This window comes from Physeter macrocephalus, chromosome 7 (genome assembly GCF_002837175.3).
Source record: "Physeter macrocephalus isolate SW-GA chromosome 7, ASM283717v5, whole genome shotgun sequence".
Lineage (NCBI taxonomy): Eukaryota > Metazoa > Chordata > Mammalia > Artiodactyla > Physeteridae > Physeter > Physeter macrocephalus.
Window position 1 is genome coordinate 147,956,827 of NC_041220.1, and position 20,975 is coordinate 147,977,801.

Consider the following 20,975-nt stretch of genomic DNA (forward strand, 5'->3'; position numbering starts at 1 on the left):
TTTTAAGGGTGAATTTGAAAATTCTCAGCACGAGGAAAACATTTTGCAACTATGTAAGGGGACAGATGTTAAATAGATATACTGGGGTGTTTTTCTGCTACATATACATATATAGAATCATTATGTTGTAAACCTGAAACAAACATAGTTTTTTTGGTCAATTATACCTCAGTAAAATATAAAAAATTAAAAAGAAAAAGAAAGACTTCCGACACCTAGGCTAGATGAAAGCAGAAAAGCTACAGCTTTCCCTGTGACCAAAGAAGCAGACCAGAGACAGACTTTATCTTAAAAGATACAAAGTTTTATTAAACAAACCTGGAATCAATAGTATTATTCCATAAATTAAGACAGCAGTAAAATTTTCCAAGGGTATATATACAAATCACAGTGATTTCCATTGTGCAAGGAACTGACAGGGTTTTCTAATCCACATGAGAAGCTCGGACGACCCGGCGGGGCTCTGGCCCAGGAGCTTCATCCCGCAAGAAAGAAGGAAGCTCTGACCGCCCCGCGGAGCTGGAAAAGCATCTCAGGGAACCAGGAAAGACGGCCTGCGAGCAGAAAGGCTTCAGATCCCAGTTGCAAAAACAAACATGTAATGACTTTCACTTAAATAACAGAGGAGTCCACCATGGAAGATCAACAGAACACCTTAAGACACAATAATTTAGAGGAAACCGTTACAGAGTATTTCCTTTTGATTATGAAGCACTGCTCCTTGCTTTTGCAACCCCACAGGGTCTGCGAAAACAAGCTTGATATGAAAACATTATGCTTGGTGAAAGCATCCCCCCCCCCATTCCACCTCCAACAAGACAGACAGACACAGACAGACAGACAGACAGACACAACTACTCAAATATATGAAGACAACTGTGCATGTGCTTTTCTCTTTGTTTTTGGTAACTCAACAGCATCCATGGAAGTTGAATTAGTCAGAAACAGGGATAGAGGGCACATACGGTACGTAGGATGGGCCCGACAGGGGTAAAATACACGCCAGGGAGACGGACCCCTGGAAAAAGGATAATCCAGGCACCTCACTTCAAATCTTAATTGGGAGCCATCAGGGGCTTCTGTGATGGTGTAAATTTCCTGATGCAAAAATCAAAGGGCTGGAAAAAAAAAAAAATCCAATCTTTCCTGCACCTGCAGCTAACGTGAGGATTCTGATGTTCTGATGGGATTTGGCGCAGCCTGCAGAGCTCACCTGGGTGGGCGGCCCTCGGTGCCTACAGGGAGGTGCGTCGGGGGTCTCACGTGAACAGGATGGAGCTGTATTTCACAGTTAAAGCGGCTCCAGACTGAGAGGCAACTTAGGTTGTACACAGAGAGGGCCAATGTGTGTCACATCACTCAAGTGCTCAGCGCTACTGGTGACGCTGTGGCTGGCAGCAGCTGAGTCCCGACATACAGACGGACGGAAGGAAACAAAACATCGCACAAGACATTTATAAACAACTGATGGTGCAGCTGCCCCAGGAGCAGGAACAAGGAGGTTGTGTTTTAAAGCATCGTGATGGTGTGACATGGACACCTGTCACCTGGTTACTGGAGTTTCTTTTGCATATTTTGACATGTGGAGAGCATAAATCACGATTTTTCCACTGCTGGCAAACGATACATTTCTGCTCAGCGGGATTTCCAACTTCTGCGACCGTGAACATTATGCCGTATGATCAGCTGTGATCTTACGTCCTTCTCAGCTTTACAGATGCCTATCCAAGCAGGCTGGAGACAATCCCCCTAGGAAAACAAGACCCACCTCAACCCACCTCCTCTTGCAATCAATGTGTTTCCTAAAGACTTTTTAAATAGCATTGTCATTTACCAACTTGTCAAACTGCAGGAAACAAGAATAAATCTGTCCTTTTCCGGCTCTGAATGTTGTGCTGATGGATATGAATTTTCTTCGAAACTGCGCACCCTGATTATTTTTGATCCGATACGTGAACACGGCAGAAGGCCTCCAGGGAGTGAACTATTTTTCGGCCATACACAGGGAGCGTGCCGTGTGCTTAAGACTCATTTTGATCACACCCATCTTTGCATTACGTCAGAGCATTTAATGCACGCCCCGGCCACCGGCGGGTAACGCTTTGTATAACTAAATGGGCATGAGGGTCTGGAAGGTGAGACAAACACCACCTGGCACTCTTGGCATTCCTCTTCGTTTTCAATGTTTCGCGCGGCTGACGGTCAATGACAACGTTCTTAAAGAACCAAGTCATCAATGCATTTGAACTTCTGTTTTCCCTGCATATTTGCTCAAAATTAAGGCAATGTGTTTTCACGCATTCTTGTACTATTTTCCTCTCATAAATTAAATCCTGGACAGGAAGAGCGAACCCCCAAAAATACGCATAGGGATCGTGTGTATGTACAATTTTGCACTGTGTTCAAGAAAGGTGTTTCATTTATTTTGTATTTTTTTTAAGCATAAGGCTCCAAATAATAACTGTTTATTTTTATAGTCAGAAGACACGAGACATGTTTTTTCCTTGTGGGTCTACATCTCCGTGCAGGTCTGCTTTGCTGATTTAACCTTCTGACATTCAACGATGAAACAGTGCAGAGAGTACACGGTAGAATTTTAGCCCCTGTTGGCCCATGGCTTCATCCAAAGAGCACACGGTGCCTGAAAAGTGCAGACTGAAAATACAGCTCTGTGGGAACATTTATCCAAGCGCACCCTTGGAAAATCAATTTTTATTGAGCTACTCAGTGTAAAGGGTTTATTTCACTAAATTTTGGACTCACTCTCACCTATGGAGTTGGTTTCTATTTGAAGACGAGGTCATTCCTGAGAAGGGGGTGATTTAGTGCCTTCAATTGAAAGCTTTTATAGGTGTAAGCTGCCTTCATGTCACCTTCAAATACACACAGCCCTTGTTTTTGGATTCGTGAGTGGAAACTGGCCAAATCTGAGAGGTGACTGCATCTCCTTTGACATTTTTGCTACGGTAAAAAAAAAAAAAAATGTATGACTTTTTGCAAATGGCAGCTCTCCACACCCCCAGATGTGCCTGCAGAAGAGAGAGGTAGGCAAGGGCGACAGGAAGAAAAGCCTTCCTGGCCCAGCACAGGAAAAACAGTGTTGATGGCAAAGAACCTGCCAGGTAACCCAAGAACACATGAACTGTAGAGGCCTGGGAGGGGGCTGAGAGCTCAGGGGGCACCCAACACTTGACACCAACACACCTGTGGGGCATACTTTGCCCCATGCCGGCTGCCCAAGGAGCTGGACCTTTCTCGGCAGGAAAAGGGAGGATGCAGGAGAGGAGATCTCAGAGATCTATTGGGTACATCCCTGCAGCCACTGAAGGCTCTGGAACCTACTTCTTAAATGCACAGACCTCCATGGAGAAGGCCATGGTTGGGCCCTATGATCGGATACATAACAGGTTTGAGCAATGCTGTGTTTCCAGCTGACTCACAGCCAAGAGAATATGGGCGGCGCCTTTAGATTTTCACAGCAAAGTTTAGAATCAGAAAGCAGAAGCAGGGAGTAGAGAAGGAAACGCATGAGGGACCAGACAGACACCAAGGACCTCTGCCCAGGCACTGCTTCTCGGAAGACCCATATTTAAACAGCAACACACTTCATGGCGACCCACTCAACACTTGGCTTTCATGATCAGTGCTAAGGGGAAGGCACAGCAGAGCACTCCTCAGGGGACCCTCACCATCACGTCCAAAGAGAAACGAATCTCACCCAATGGTTACTCTGCACAAGCCAACCAGGTCTATGAAACCAGATGGACTGAACATTGACAAGAAGAAGTGAAACTAAGCAGAAACGAGGGAGGTTCAAGCACTTCCATCGTATCCGTTTTGTTTCTTACTTTTCCTAAAACCAAAGGGAAAAGAAAACACCTGCATAAGTTCATTGAGCCAATACAGAAAGCTACTAGAGTTTGCTTTGGGAGATGCATTTTGGTCCACGGATTTAACCTGGAATATTAATAGATAGCCATCCCCCTACAGAGTATGAAATTTCTTAATGCAATAGAGAAAATTCCTTGAATAACATTCATGGTCAATGGCTAGTCTTGCACTAAAGTTCAAACCCACATCTCCTTCCCTGTCGTCCTGGATTCATGACCTAAGGCTACCAGACACAAAGCATTGAAGATATTGGATATAGACCGTCGTATGATATTTTCTTCACATATAACCATAAAATGCATATAAGATGATAAAAAAATGCACATATCATACTTTTAAAATCTGTCCCCAAGAGAATAGATTCTTGAAAAGAAATCTGAAACATAAACACCATAGGCTCTGGAAAGTAGGAACATTTACTTCACTGCACAATTTCCCTGCTCCAGGCACACCGTCCTTTTTATACACACACACACACGAGCACAGGCACACACACACAATTCGTGGTTGTATCTGAACAAGTTCAGCTCAAACTTATAAAGTCTACGAGAAAAAAAAACCCAGGATATCCCAGTAGGAACACAAGCCTAAAAAGAAGATAAAATCTACAACCAAACAATTTTTCAAAATGTCCTACTGTGCAGTCGATTTCCAGTTGCTTAAATAATTCTAGGTCCACAAACGTCAACGGCTCTGCAATCTCGTTATATACATCCGGGTGTATATAAATGTGGAAAAGTCCTTATCCCATTAAGAAGGTGCTTGGGGGCAGCCATCTGTCCTGGGCAGGCTCAAATCACCCTGTTTCTAGCATGAAATTAGACAAAGGATTTTGTTAGTTTTTAAACACCTGGGTAAAGTTTGTCATCCTAAGAACAACAATAACGATAATCGCACAGAAGACACCAAACTTTCCTTTGGAATTCTTACTGCAAAGACCCACAAGCCTGAATTCTAAGGAGAGAAGATGCCTAATAAGAGAAATGGAACAATATTTTAAGGCTGGGTTTTTAATGTTCTATGGTGTTGACATCCACAGAACCAGCCCCTCCTCATCCACGCTGAGAAAGGAGATTCATCACTCATGCAAAAACAGATCCTACTTTCAGCGTGCTTTGCTGTAGGATTATACAACCAGAAAAAAACATTTTATGATGAAGGAAACTGCAAGGCACAGGGAGGTGAGAGGTCCCCTGCCAGCTGTCTTAACATCCATCTCCACCTGCTGAAAAGCAGTAATCACACAAGGATGCAAGATTAAGTCACACAGCTCCAGAACATAGCTCCGGAATCCTGTAATGAAGCTGAACTTGGGTCTCACCTATGGGATTAGATTTCGCTTCATGAAAGAATATCTTCTCGCATAGAATCGTCACACCTAATCGCTCAGCGGAAAATACCAGCCGGTAAAATTACTGAGATAGATTCAAATATGAATGTGTCTGGCTTTTAGAAGAGCAAAATGCAAACTGGTTGAATAAACAGAAAGCAATGTGATCATGAAATGATCTCCCGAGTTCCAAAGGTTCATCAAGAATGTCATCAAATACTGCCCCTGTCATTGGCCAAAGTACATTAAAAATAATTCCACTATAAATCTAGGAAAAAAATGATACAAATGAACTTACTTACAAAACAGAAACAGACCCACAGACACAGAAAACAAACTTAGGGTTACCAGAGGGGAAAAATGGGGAGGGAATATATTAGGAGTTCGGGATGAACAGATTCACATTACTATGTAAAAGATAGATAAACAACAAGGACCTACTGTACAGCACACGGAACTATACTCAATATATTGCAAAAACCTACAATGGAAAACAATCTGGAAAAAATATATACATATATACAACGGAATCACTTTGCTACATCTGAAACTAACACACTATTGCAAATCAACTATACTTCAATTAAAAAATAAAAATTAAAAAAATAAAAACCAACCCCTAGATACTGGGGAGAAAAAGAAAAGGCAGTTCAACTAACTCAATAACTAACTAAATAAACTAGACCTTCAAAGGTTTGTGGAAATGAGACTCAAAATCAGTTCTTTTAAATCTCAAATTAACTTTAGCAAATTTCCCACGAGGTGTTCTCAGATGATTCCTTTTTAACAAAAAGAGACCCAAGAGCCCTTCTGAAGATACTTGGGAAGTATTGTGGTCTGGACCTCGGGGATTCCACGAAGGAGCCACAAGAGCTATGCTTCTCAAATGTGTAGGCGCACCCGTCTCCTAGGAGCCTGATTTATTGGTACAGACCCTGCCCCGGCGGGTCGGTCCGGGGAGTGAGATCCTGGTGGCGAGGCTGCTGCTCTGGCCGTGCAGCCCCCACACACCGGCTGTTTCTTCGGCTGCCCTGGAAAGGCCTCTGGCTGGTTCTGCTACGTCGCTCGTGCCCGAAGCGGGGAGAGAAGCCCCACTCGGCCTATGCAAGACCTCCTGCACGTGAGGTTCTGTCAACCTCGCTGATTTTTAACTACTAAAAATAAAGATACACCTTGTCGGTTACCCATTTTAAATACAGCAGTGTGTACGTATCAATCCCGAACTCCCAATGTGTCCCTCCCCCCGACCCTCCCCACCTCGTAACCATAAGTTCCTTCTCTGAGTCTGTTTCTGTTTTGTAAATAAGTTCAACCAACAAGGACCTACGGTAGAGCACAGGGAACTGGGCACAATATTATCTAACAACCTAAAGGGGAAAAGAATTTGAAAAAGAATAGATACCTGTATATGTTAAAAAAAAAAAGAAAGAAAAAAACAGAATTCATCTGATAAAATTAATGAATGAAATAAGAGATGCCTTGATATTAAAAAAAAAAAAAAAAAAAAAAAAGATATACCTTCCGGGTGGGGAGCCCATGCTCAGAAATTCTTGAAGACTTCCAGATCTTTCTGTGACACTGGAGGGGCCATGTTCCAGTCGTTCTCGGGATAAGCTTCGAAGTTGGAGGTGTCGCCCTCGCTGCACACTTTGGGCACAATGGGAGGCTGGGGGATCAACAAGACACAACACCGTGTTCCAGGGGAACAGCGCACGCCAGGACGTTATTACGCTCAGGGCACATCATTGCACTTTGCACAGACTGTGGTTTTTGTTTGTTTGTTTGTTTTGCGGTACGCAGGCCTCTCACCGCTGTGGCCTGTCCCGTTGCGGAGCACAGGCTCCGGACGCGCAGGCTCAGGGGCCATGGCTCACGGGCCCAGCCGCTCCGCGGCATGTCGGATCCTCCCGGACCGGGGCACCAACCCGTGTCCCCTGCATTGGCAGGCGGGCTCTCAACCACTGCGCCACCAGGGAAGCCCCCAGACTGTGTTTTTTACAAATGGAAGCTCTGCAGCAACCCTACCCTGAGCAAGTCTATTGGGATCCTTTTTCCAGCCACACTGGCTCACTTCGTGTCTGTGTCACATTTTGACAATTCTCACAGTTCAAACTTTTCCACTATGATTATATTTGCTATGTTGATCTGTGACCAAGTGATCTTTGATGTTACTACTGAAATTGTGTTTTGTTTTGTACTTTCGAATTAAGGTACGGACACTTTTTTTAGACATAGTGTGACTGTATGCTTAACAGACTACAGGATAGTATATATTGTACGTAACTTAATTTTTCTTCTTTTTTTAAATTTTTGGCCACGCCTTGGTTTGCGGGAATCTTAGTTCCCGGACCAGGGATCGAACCCTCACCCTTGGTAGTGAAAGCACAGAGTCCTAACCACTGGACCACCAGGGAATTCCCTATACATAACTTTTATATGTGCTGCAAAACCAAAAAATTAGTGTGACTCGCTTCATTGTGGTGCTCTGGAACCAAGCTTACGGTATCTCCGCGGTCTACCCATACATCCCTCTATGTCTACAGCTTTATGTGAAAATGTAAAAAGAACTGGAAAACAACAGAGCTGCTTTTCTTTATGAACAGGAAAAGCTTGGAATTAAGATATTGCAAGTGAGGTGTCAACCATCAGATTGAACGCTTACACAGTTTGAAGAATTTAGGGAAGAAGAAAGGTACCCAGCACTTGCTTCTTAAATTCTAGAATTGAGGACCACCTGGACTGCTTGTTAAATTCAGATTCGAATTCAAATTCGGGGACATTCTGAAGTAGCTGGTCCTGTGGCCACACTTTGGAAAATTCCAGAAAGATGGAAAGAGCTCCAGACTTGGGTTTTATTACACAGCAGAGGGAGGCCTGCATACCACAAAAAAAAAAAAAAAAAAAAGAGAAAAAAAAAAAAAATGAAGGCATCGGGATTGAGAAAGAGGGTCAGCAAACTTTTCCCATAAAGGGCCAGTTAGTAAAACATTTTGTTTTTCAGGCCATACAACTTCTGTTGCGGCTACTCAGTGCTGCCATTGCAGTGGGAAAGCAGCCATCAACAATTTGTAAACAAACGGATGTGGCTTTGTGCCAATAAAACTTTATTTATAAAAACAAGCAAGGGGCCAGATTTGGCCCACAGGTTGTACTTTGCTGATTCCTGCATAAAGCCAACTCCAAGATTCTGTAACGCACACAGACACCAACTAGTTTTCTCTAATCCTATGAAACTGTGCTCACATGGTGAGCGCCACCCCTCTCCCTCTCTCCCCTTTGCAGGATGGATCCTAACCTGGATGTTTCACAAGACACTTGAGGCTCAGTGATGCTAGAATCCTCAAGTCAAGTCCAGAACAGGGACCTAGATTTGTCCCTGTCCCAAAGCTCCGTGCTTCCTAACAGAGACCACAGCAAAGCAGATGCAGCTGGAGAATCCTGACAGAGCATGGGCTCATACGTGGATCCCAGGGGGAACATTTTAACTGCTATGTGGACACAGAAATGAGTCAAGTAAATTAAAAATTATTCATGTAAAAAGAAAGAAAACCCTCTTGTCACTTGTATATTTCGGGGAGTGTATCAAAGTGCAAAGAGTATTGAGCGGCCAGCATCTCAGAAACATCAAGGAACTTCAGGTCAAGGTGCAATGTTCCTCATCTGACTCCGCAGTTCCATACCAGAAAGCCTAATTAGTGAGGTTCACGCTTTATACGCACAGCAGACAACTCCCATCCCCAAATGGGCCAACCCACACGTGAATAGATCTTAGGTTGGCTCCATAAAAGAGGTTAAGGATTTACAAAGATTTTAAAAGTCACAGAGTAAGTTTAATGGTGACTTTTCCTTCATTCTTTCTCATTACATTCAATAAATGAGCTATTTCTATAAACCAGGCCCCACGTGGACAGAAGGTGCATGATTCTGGCTTTCAGAAACCTTCCAGCCCAGTCAATGGATCCAGGAGAGCATCTCTATCTGGGTGGCATGTTTGGAAACACTTGATGAACTTTTAAAAAGCTACAAAAATAAAGTTACACAGAGATACCTCTTTTTAACCATCAGTTAGGCAAAACTGCAGAAGTTGTATAACTCACCACTCTTGAGCTGGGGGGAAAGAGGCATTTTTCAAAACAACTCCCCTGGGAGCACAAAAGGATGCCATTTCTACAAAGAAGTATGTTGCAAAAGTACCAACATTTCAAACGCATTTACCCTCTGACCTAAGGATCTCACGTCTGGAAATTCATCTTCAACACAAAAGAAATGAAATTATTCCTTGTAAGAGACTGGAATCGGCATAAGTGTCTGTCAGTTGAGGTCCGGTTAAGTAAACGATGGTAGAGACATGTAAAGGAGTTCCATGTGGTTTAAAAAGAACGAGAAAGCTCTTCAGGCATATGGGAAGATCTCGAGGTTGTATCGTTAAATGAAAAAAGCAAAATTAGAATAGTGCATGTATAACTGTAGGTTTTGTGTTTTTAAAAAAGAGAGAAGGACTTCCCTGTGTGGTCCAGTGGCTAAGAATCTGCCTTCCAATGCAGGGGACACGGGTTCGAGCCCTGGTCAGGGAACTAAGATCCCACGTGCCGTGGGGCAACTAAGCCCGCGTGCTCTAGAGCCTGCGTGCCACAACTAGAGAGCCCGTGTGCCACAACTACTGAGCCCGAGTGCTCTGGAGCCCTTGCGCCACAACTAGAGAGCCCGCGTGCCACAACTAAAGACCCGACAGAGCCAAATAAATAAATAAAAACAAATACTTTTTTTAAAAAAGGGAGAAAATAAGAACATGTGTGTCCACCTGGGTTTACATTAACCTAAAGAAACTTTTAAAGGATACACAGAAAAATCTAATAAAAGTGGTTACCTATAGCCAGCTGGGAGGGGACAGCCTGGCCATGTATACATATTAATATTGATTTGGTTTTTGAACAATGGGAATATACTACCTAGGCAATTTTGTAAGTCAGTGTAATAGAATAAAATACATAAAAGTTAAGACCTTGAACAAAATGAACATCAGCTCCACCCCTAGAGTCTGGGCTGGGGGCCGGGCATTAGCATTTTTTAAGCCTCTCCACTGGTGCCCAAGTGCAACGTTGCAAACATGGCTATTGAGGATAGCCGTCAATAACATATTCAGTTCAAAGATGAGCCTCAGAATATACCTTCCACCTAATCTACCACCATCACTGTGCCATAGCCGTCCATAAGTATGAGACATACGTCCTACCTGTGTTATTCCCCCTTAGAAAGGGAACAGATGACATTCATCATAGTCTCAGAGCTAGGGAGGGATGGAGCCAGTTCTCCAAAAATCCAACTGCACAAGCCGGGGTCCTAACCCCCCATTAGGTGACTCTTTAGCTGAGCTCTCCCCTGAATAGGGAACTTGGCTTATTAACGATTTGGGATGGTTGCTTGTATCGAATCAATTCGTTATGTGTCCATCCTAAGTAAATGAGCGTTCAGGAGAGCTCCAGGCTGCCCAGGTACGAACTGCCCATTTAAATATGTTGTACCTTCAGTTTCCTTTCTGGGACAGCCTCCCAGTCCGTGGTCCGGAACCACCGATGCCGTTTCACATCCTCTGCTCCGTTCTTCAAAAGAAACATGCATCATCAGTGAACAGAAGGTTGACAGGATAAGAAAGAAAATATTCCAAAAGCATCTCTACATGATTCCCTACAGAGAAAAACAAGAGTTCGCTATGTTCTGAATCACTGTCTCCAGAGTGTGAGCTGTTAGGGAAAACGACAGATGAAGGCATCTGACTTTCACGCGCTTTCCTTCATCGTAGAAAGAAATCCAGTCACGAGGTTCACGTGTATACTGCTCTGGACCACAAAGACCGAAGTATAATCATGGTTCAGCCTCTTGACATAAAATTAGACTGACACACGGTCCGGTCTGAGTTTGACACCTGTTTTCATCTTGACAATCTCCTCAGGTGAAATTACGCTCATTGTAGAAACGTATAAACTGAGATTCATTAAATGATGTCACCTGCTCTGTAATGCCCAGCGAGTAAGTCTATAACTCAAACTGAGGATGTCAAACTTCAGAGATTTTAACAACTACCCAACATTGCCTCTCAATTAACAATGTGTACAGCACAGGGAACGCTACTCTATACTCCGTAATAACCTATATGGGAATAGAATCTAAAAAAGAGTGGGTACACGCATATGTACTCACTTTGCCGTACAACTGAAACTAACACAACACTGTAAATCAACTCTACTCCAAAAACAATTTAAAAAAAACAAAACACAAAAACCAATGTGAAACTTCTTTGTAAACGTTATCTCCAAAAGGAAGGAGATGGGGATGTCAATGTTTTCTACTTTTTTCCGGTCTTATTATTTTGAAAACTCTTTTTCTTTTCCTGTTTCTTTCCATCCATATATAAGTCAAATAATGACATCTGATGAGTGTTACCTTGAGGGATGTTGAGAGAAGGTAAATAAGACTGAAGGTTTACTCCCTGAAAGTTCAAACACAGTATGGATACTAAGGTATTACGATATCTAGATAGATGACAGAGAGATAGATACAGATGATGGTAGAGGACACATGATGAGCTATTTAGATAGATACATTCATAGATGACAGATGAAAGTTAGGCAGATAGGTGTTCAATAGGTAACGGACAGATAGATGATAGACAGATGATGGAAGATAACAGACAGACAGATGATAGGTGATAGATACATAGGTAGATAGATGATAGATAAATTGATAGATAATGGAGAGATAGATAGATGAGATATCTAGATAGATGATTGATAGACAATGGATATATAGGTAGATAGATGATGGAATATGATAGACATACAGAGAGACATAGATGATAGACAGATACAACAAATAGACAAAGAAGTGAAAGAGAAAGTAAGTGCTAGAAACTTTCCAAGTGTGGAGGACAGAGCAGTGTCCAAAGAGGATGAAGGAGTTAAACACATTGGTCTGTTTTGGAAATAAAAAGAGAAACACTCCAAATGAAGGAGCATCTGGAGGAGAAAAACAGCCAGTTACTGGATGAACAACTATCCTGTTTCACAGATTTGTTCCTTTCACCAGTGATATCCAACCACTTAGCGTTTACTCCCCTCCTTAAGGACCTGAACACATGAGCCAATCTCCACGAGTAGCCTTAACTAGCCAACCAATTTAACTACTTATGTACTGAATTGTACTCCCCATGAAAGGACATGTTGAGGTCCTAATCCCTGTGAATGTAACTTTATTTGGAAACAAGGTTTCTGTAGATGTAAACAAGTCAAGATGAAGTCATTGGGGTGGACCCTAAATGCAATCATTGACAGGGTCCTTACAAGAGATAGAAGAGGAGAGACCCAGATACAGAGGAGAAGCCCCGGGAAGACAGAGGCAGAGACGGGAGGGAGGCGGCCACGAGCCCAGGGACGCCTGGAGCCCCCGGAAGCTGGCAGAGGCGGGAAGGACCCTCCCCTGGAGCCTCCGGAGGGAGCGCGGCCCTGGGACACCTTGACCACAGACGTCTGGTCTCCAGGATGGGGGAGGATGGATTCCTGTGGTTTTAAGCTCACGGTTTGTGGTCCTTTGTTACAGCCGCCCCAGGAAATGAACACACTCACATAAACAGAGGGCCCCAAGAGATCTGCGGGGTTCAAGTCTCACACACAGGTCTACTTTGTCCCTCAAGACTGCAACTGACAGGGTCAATGCACTGGTCCACGTCTAAGTTTATCCACAGACATCCAGAGCTAGAAACAGCTAAGAAGATGTCCCTGGTTTGTCTCAAATTCAGCAGTGCCAAAACAGAACAGAGACAGGCATATACAACATCATAGTTTATACAAGTCAGTTCCTTACACATATTTCCCTCCAGATGAAAAGTTTGACAAAATCACACACGGTGTACAACTTCTAAAATGATGATTAATTCACACACAAACCTGCACATGCATATTTACAGCAGCACTATTCGTAACAGCCAAAAAGTGGAAACAGCCCAAGTGTCCATGGACGGATGGATGGACAAACAGCATGGGGTCCACGCACACAGTGGAATATCACACAGCCATGAAAAGGAGAGAAGCTCTGACACAGGCTACCGCGTGGACGGACCTCGAACACAGCATGCTCGGTGAGGGAAGCCAGACACAAAAGGTCAGGTTTTGTATCATTCCATTTTCATGAAAGCTCAGAATAGGACAATCTATCGAGACAGAAAGTAGCCTAGTGGTTGCCTACCACCAGCAAGGATAGAAGGATAGAGCGGTGATAGCTACAGGTTACAGGATATGGGTTTCTTTTGGAAGGGATGAGCATGTTCTTTAAAACTGTGGTGATGGTTGCACAATTTTGCAAATACATTACAAGCCATCGGACTGTCCACTTTAAACTGGATGGTACGTGAATTATACCTCAACAATGTTGTTTAAAAATATAAAAGTACATAAAGTCATGATTCGTAACCTACAGATCACTGCTGAGTCACTGGCTCCTTTGGAGAGACAAGGAGATGGGGTGTAGACCCCGTTTGATTCTGCATGCCCCAGAAACCCAGGTTTGGAATTTGACCAATGACGGAACATGAACGTTCTGCCTTTGTTGAAGTGTGTGAAGTCAAATGACAGGCACTTATAACGAATACCACTTAATATATACGGACGGAAACACTCACCTTCATGTTTCCCAGTCTCCTTGTTCTGTCGACAACAAGCAACTTCTTAATGAGGTCTCTGTTTGGGAGAAGGAGACAAAAACACAGACGTGTTGATGCAGACCCATGCAAACACGGCAGGTCAACAGCAATAAAATCCACACCGTACAACGCGGACACTGGCGCAATGGTTCACACTGGCTGAACGCTTTCTAACGCTTCTTTCGAACCGTTATCCGCTCCTAAATGATTTCTGCGACGCAGATTGCGAGAGGGACCTAGCTAACGGGAAGAGGTTGATTAAATCACCGTAGAGAAGAATAGCCTCTGAACCTGAGCCGGAGCAAGAGAAAACGTGTCTGCCCTGGGGACGGTGAGGCTTCATTTCAAATATATGAGTCAGGCCATCCCCGCCAACTACACGACACGTGCTTTTACCAAAATCGAAGGTCTCGCTTTGCCCTGTGGGTCTGCTTACCTGTGGGATTCTTGTCTGGCCATCCTTGCCTTCCCGTAAGCACGTAAACTTACTGGATCCCTTTCCTGTGTGCTGGTTCACTTACATCCTCCCTCTAAATAGCAGACGGGGGACTTCCCTGGTGGTCCAGTGGTAAAGAATCCACCTTCCAGTGCAGGGGGCACGGGTTTGATCCCTGGTCAGGGAACTAAGATCCCACATGCCGCGGAGCAACTGAGCCTGCGTGCCACAACTACTGAGCTCGCATGCCTCGACTTAGAGAGCCTATGCGTTTTGGAACCCACGCGCTGCAACTACAGAGCCCACGTGCCCTGGAGCCTGCACGCTAGAGAAGAGAAAATCCGTACGCCACAACCAGAGAGAAGCCTGCACGCTGCAACGAAGAGCCCGCGCACTGCGACAAAAGATCCCGCGTGACGCAACTAAGACCCAACACAGCCAAAAATAAGTTAAGTAAATAAATAAATAATCTTGTTTAAAAATAAATAAATAAATAGCAGGCAGTATCAGAATACAGCAGGATGGTCAATTATGATGGGAAACTGGAGGTGGTTTTCAAGACTTCCAGAAGATGGGCTAGCTCTCAGAGTAACAGTTAAGGAAGTAAAAAGTACAATGTGTGTGTTTAAGTATCTAATATGCTGAGTATGTTGTGTATAATAATATCCAGGGACGTCAAGCATATAAGGATGTTTTCCAGGACAACCAAAAACCCCCGACTCAGCTTTAAGCATCTCAGCTTTCCTGAATCCAACGGTGCCCCGGGGTGAGCAGCACAAACCCAGGCTCCAGCTACGCCCTGGGCGCTGTGTGACCAGCTAAGGAGGCTCAGATGCGTCAGGTGATAAATATGAGGGACCAGGGACCCAGGGTTCCTCACATCTGGACTGTGAAATCTCCCAGGTTCCTACTGATGTCAAACTCTGTCAAGGCATAACTGTAACACAGAGTTTCCCAACACTGTGTATCCTTAAGTAGAACTGGAGTCCTTCTAGACGTTTTCCCAAAACCATCTCAAAGAGAAAACCCAAGAACACTGGCTCACCTAAGGCTAGGATTTAGCCTTAAGGCTAGGATTCTGATGTGCCCATCGAAAACAGAGGAAACTTACTCTTGTGCAAGGCAGAAGGATACAAGAGCGCTGAGAAATTAAGGTACCTTTCCCATACTTAGTGAGTCTCCCCTTCTTATTTTGACATACCAAAGAAACAAACCAAAAAAAACACAAGGTCACCAAACGCCACACTCCCAAAACATCCCCAAATCCATGTGTTTTTTCTTCTTTTTCCCTATTATTTTACAGCACCCTCAGCCCTATGAGTGCATATCCTTAAAACTGCCTGTCCCAGGATTACAAGAAAATCAAAGATTTATTTAATATATAAAATTAGAACTTTGCAAAACAGCTCGATCCTGAAGGCAAAAGGTGCAAAGGAAAAGGGGCCACCCGATATGGCAAAGCCACATGGGAACTCTGCAAGCATCCAAGACGTGACAGGTGGGCACCTCCATCCTGCAATGGCTATGAGCCCACTGGCAAGCCCTTGATTCACCGAGGCTGAAATTCTGAATCCTACTGACTCCCCGGGTGCCACCTGGCTTCTCCCTGACCACTTTGAGACACAGAGAAACACGTGTAAATAAATACGAGTTCTACCAAGTTGGCACCAAGCCCCAAAGCTTTTACTTCCTTTTCAATTACATATATTCCTGCAAGGAATCTTAAGCTTCATCCAAAGAGACATTTGCCCAGGCCAAAACGCTGCCACGGTCCAATGCTGAGGTTGTAGGAACCCACAAAGGACCTGAAAAACTTCAGTCAAAATTCTACCCTCAGGGTCACCTGGTGACAGTCATTTGGGTAAGAAATTAGGATTCTGCTTCTCAGCCAACTCATGAAGATCTAGGCAAAAACGTGAAGAAGTAAAATTTTACTCAACTATGATCTGCCATCATCAAGGGCACTGAAGGGTCCCAGGTTCCTGTCCTTGCTGAGCCCCCTCATTGGGAATGTGAGAGCAAGTGCCTGGAGCTGCGTACGTGAGCCCTAACCCTAGCCCTACGCCTAAGCCTAAGCCTAACCCTAACCCGTGCCCTAACCCTAACCCATACCCTAACCCTATACCCAACACTAACCCTAGCCCAAGCCCTAGCCCTAACCCGTACCCTAATCCTAACCCTAGCCCTAACCCGTGCCCTAACCCCAACCCTAACCCGTGCTCTAACCCTAACCCTAACCCGTACCCTAACCGTAACCCTAAACCCAACACTAACCCTAGCCCTAACCCGTACCCTAATCCTAACCCTAACCTGTACCCTAACCCTAACCCCAACCCTAACCCATACCCTAACCCCAACCCTAACCCATACCCTAACCCTAACCCGTACCCTAACCTTAACCCATACCCTAAACCTAACCCTAACCCGTACCCTAACCCTAACCCATACCCTAACCCTAACCCGCACCCTAACCCTAACCCGTACCCTAACACTAACCCGTACCCTAACCCTAACCCATACCCTAACCCTAACCCGTAATCCTAAAGATTCCAGAACAGCCTCTGCTGCTTCTCTCTTGAAGGTAAACTATGAGAAAAAGACGGGGAGTTGGCAGGAGACCAGACGGAGATTATGCTTAGGTTTGTTCTCTTTCTATAACATCTTCCTGTTCACAAAACATTGGAAACGTACTCAATATATGAACATGAGCGTAAAAAAGAATGAAATTGTGCCATTTGCAGTAACATGGATGGACCTAGAGGTGATCATACTAAGTGAAGTCAGTCAGAAGAGAAAGACAAATATCGTATGATGTCACGTATATGTGGAATCTAAAAAATTAAAAAATAAATAAATAAAAATTAAAAAAAATAAAAAATGATACAGGGACTTCCCTTGCAGTGGTGAGGGCTCCGCATTTCCAACGCAGGGGGCATGGGTTCAATCCCTGGCCGGGGAACTAGGATCTTACATGCTGCGCTCATGGCCAGGGAAAAAAAAAAAAAAAAAGATACAAGCGCTGGGCCGGGTGGTCACGGAAGAGGAGAGCTGGCCTGGCCGGAGGGCAACAGGAAGGGGACGCACCAATGCAGCTGCTCTCAGGGACACTGCTTCCATCTTGGTGCTGCCTTCCCTGCTCGGAGGGCCCCAGGAAGGGAGGCGGGGGGCAGACCCACTGCTGTCACGACAGAGGCACAGAATGCCTCGGTTCCTTTCTCACTGAGCATCCCTTAGCCGCAAACATCAACTAAGCATCCATTATGCAGCAGGCGTCAGACTGGGAGCCGGGCACTCGAGGAGGACCGCTCTGGGGCCTGTTCTCCAGGGCTCCCGGTCCAGCAGGCGGCCAGATGCACAGACCAGAGGTGATGGCTGCCAGGGAGGCCTGAGCCAGGGGCAGGGCGCCCCACACCAAGCCCCACTTCCCTCTCTCTCTCCCGGCAGTTTCTGCTCTCTCCCCTGGCCCCCAGCGCCTCCCCTGACCCGGGCAGAGGGGCTGTGGGCAGATCGGGTGTTGGCGGAGGGTCTCTGGGAACGGATGTGTGGGTGGGACAAGTACGCAATCACGTTTCAAGCCCGCTTCTTGGTCCCTGGGGTCCGGCAGGACCCTGTTCTCCCCGCGGGCACCCTCCGGCTACCCCCTTTCCCGGCACCCCTTGGCCCGGCAGACCTCAGGCCAAGTGCCTTCCGGCGTGACTGCTGCTCGACAGTTGCTTGTTCTCCCCGTGCAGACAGCTGTCGGAGGAGAACGCTAACCTCCAGGAATACGTGGAGAAAGAAACGCAGGAGAAGAAGAGATTGAGCCGAACCAACGAAGAGCTGCTTTGGAAGCTGCAAACAGGGGACCCAACCAGCCCGATTAAACTGTCCCCCACGTCCCCCGTTTACCGAGGCTCCTCCTCCGGGCCCTCCTCTCCCGCCAGAGTCAGCATGACGCCCAGATGACGCCACCACGCTGCGGGTCGAGCTGCGGCGCCTGGTCCACGGGGGTTTCCGCCTCGAGGGAGTGGTGACCACGGACCGGCCCGACTGACCCTGCGCGCATGCCCAGTAGCTGCATAGCTGCATCCTAGGAAGAGTCCTTTTCTGATCCTCGTGATAAGACTGTCCTGGTACTGGCACTTAGGAAAGTGTAAATGGTAGTGTCTGATGTGCAAACGTTTGACCGTAGTTAGAGCCAAAAGAAAGAAACGCCCGTTGTTCTTGAGCAATGAACTTTCACTGCAGAATATCAAGTTAGTTACAAATAGCTCAGTTTTGAATATCCATTGAATAATCATTGTGTACTGCACCGATATGTGTGTATATTTAGATATACGTATATACACATGCAGCGGTTCTGAATTGCATTTTTTATAACATGAAGCGCTGACATATTTTGGTGAAGGTCAGCAGTTTTCTAACTCGTGCCTAAGAATTATTGGGAAATGAAAATGAATTTCTATCTAGCCTCCCAGGAATATTTCTACCCAAAATAGAAAAAGGAAAAAAAAAAAAAAAAAGATACAAATGAACTTATCTATGAAACAGAAACAGACTCACAGACATAGAAAACAGACTTATTGGGAAAGGGGGTGGGGGAGATAAATTAGGAGTTTGGGATTAGCAGATACACACTACCATATATACAATGGATAAACAACAAGGACCTACTGGATAGCATAGGGAAGTATATTCAATATTTTGTAATAACCTATAATGGAAAAGAATCTGGAAAAGAATTTATCTGTCTATACATATATGTGTATACGTATAACCAAATCACTTTGCTGTACACTTGAAACTAACACAATATTGTGAATCAACTGTATGTCAATAAAACAAAATGGGTAAAAAAAAATTGTGGTAAAATAGAAATAAGATTTACTATTTTAACCATTAAAAATACATATATTAACATAAGCAAATAAATGACCTAAGATTTACGGATCTTCCCTTCTCTTGGGGAATCATCGGGAAGAATTTAAGTCCTTCCTTGAGAGAGGAAGGGGACCCAGTCTGATGATCTTCTGTATTGCCGAAGACCATCACAAGTTTACACAAGAAAGCAGCAGACTAGGAGGACACAGGAGGTAGTTCCTATTCATCTTGCTTGGAGCACGTGCAGCCACGGCAACTGCGAAGTCACACCCATCGCGGGCAGGTCCCGCCAACAGGCAGCGGGTGTCTACAAGCCCCAGGTGCACCCAGGAGAATTCCAGGGAGTCTCCAGGGGCCACCCCCTAGCAGTGCCCATGGGTGTGAGTGGGCGCTAATCTGATCAAATCACTAGTCCACCGTTGACACATTTATAGCTCAACTTTATTTTTTTCTCTTTATTTTGTCTTCCCTTAATACCCTCCCCTGCCCTTCCTCATTCCTCCCCACCCCTCCCCTATAACTCAATTTTTAAGGTGCTTTGCCGTCCATTCGAAACAATGTCACTCAACACGGACGGGATTTGGAGCCTGGGAGAGAAATCCTAGACCATATTTCTTCATTTCTTTCTAGAGCAATAGACTTCTGAGTGCTGTATTCCCCGTGTCACCTTACTATCGGACCATTCATGACACAGAAGTCTCCCTTCCAGGTAATTTATGCCTCACTGGAGCCTCCTTTTCTTGCTAAAATCTTTTAAAACCTAGCTGGTGGGTCAAACACGACACAAGCTCCAGCCCACACGCACCAAGAGGAACACCATCCTGATTCATACCGAGAATCTCTATTTAAGGTAAGTACGTTGATCACTAAGAAACAAAACTAGATGCAGCCAGTGGCCCCAGGAGCTGATCACTGTCATGAAATAAGTTTTCTCTGAACTTAATTTCCACAGGTTACTTTAAAAATATGTAGCAAAGGGCTTCCCTGGTGGCGCAGTGGTTGCGCGTCCGCCTGCCGATGCAGGGGACGCGGGTTCATGCCCCGGTCCGGGAGGATCCCACGTGCCGCGGAGCGGCTGGGCCCGTGAGCCGTGGCCGCTGAGCCTGCGCGTCCGGAGCCTGTGCTCCGCAACGGGAGAGGCCACGACAGTGAGAGGCCCGCGTACCGCAAAAAAAAAAAAAAAAAAAGTAGCAAAAAATAGAGAAAAGTTTAGTTCTCAACTAAACACAATTAACCCCATTTGGGGGTCAGCAGGGGTTTGGAGCACCTATCAATGTATCTGGGAAATACAGTAAAACAGCTAGAAATTAGGACTCACAATGGTGCAAATGGCTAAAAGCTGACACACAGAGCAAGGTCGTTGGAAAACCTAAAGCATTCTTATCTCTTAAAAAATTTAGCTTTTTCCCCCATTGCCACAAAAATGCACACCCAAAGTTTAACACTGAAGCAATGCAAAAGTTCTTGAAACATCGAGGGTGTAACTCAAAATTCTAGCAGGAAAAAGGACTTTAAGAATGAAAATAATTCAAGCAGGAGAGAAAAGATAAACTCTGCTAAAGCCATCAACACTTGTGCCAACTGCAACACTAGCTGGGAGGAAGGACACCCTTCTTGTCAAATAACAAAACGGCTCTCTTATTTTTATTTTTATTTTTTTATTTTTTGGTGTGGTATGCGGACCTCTCACCGCCGTGGCCTCTCCCGTTGCGGAGCACAGGCTCCGGACGCGCAGGCTCAGCGGCCACGGCTCACGGGCCCAGCCG

The 20,975-nt window shown here is 45.0% G+C and overlaps 1 protein-coding gene across 1 annotated transcript in view; it reads right to left on the bottom strand.

Moving 5' to 3' along the window:
• Positions 1–310: 310 nt before the first annotated feature.
• Positions 311–20,975, bottom strand: part of PRKX (protein kinase cAMP-dependent X-linked catalytic subunit) — a 92,925-nt gene continuing 72,260 nt past the window's right edge. Inside the window, exons 6-9 of the mRNA XM_024115470.3 lie at positions 13,893–13,950; positions 10,744–10,821; positions 6,740–6,887; positions 311–4,698 (exon numbers count right to left, since the gene is read on the bottom strand). Of these exons, the coding sequence (XP_023971238.1) occupies positions 6,762–6,887; positions 10,744–10,821; positions 13,893–13,950 (262 nt within the window). The 3' untranslated portion in view covers positions 311–4,698; positions 6,740–6,761. The remainder of the gene's footprint in view (positions 4,699–6,739; positions 6,888–10,743; positions 10,822–13,892; positions 13,951–20,975) is intronic.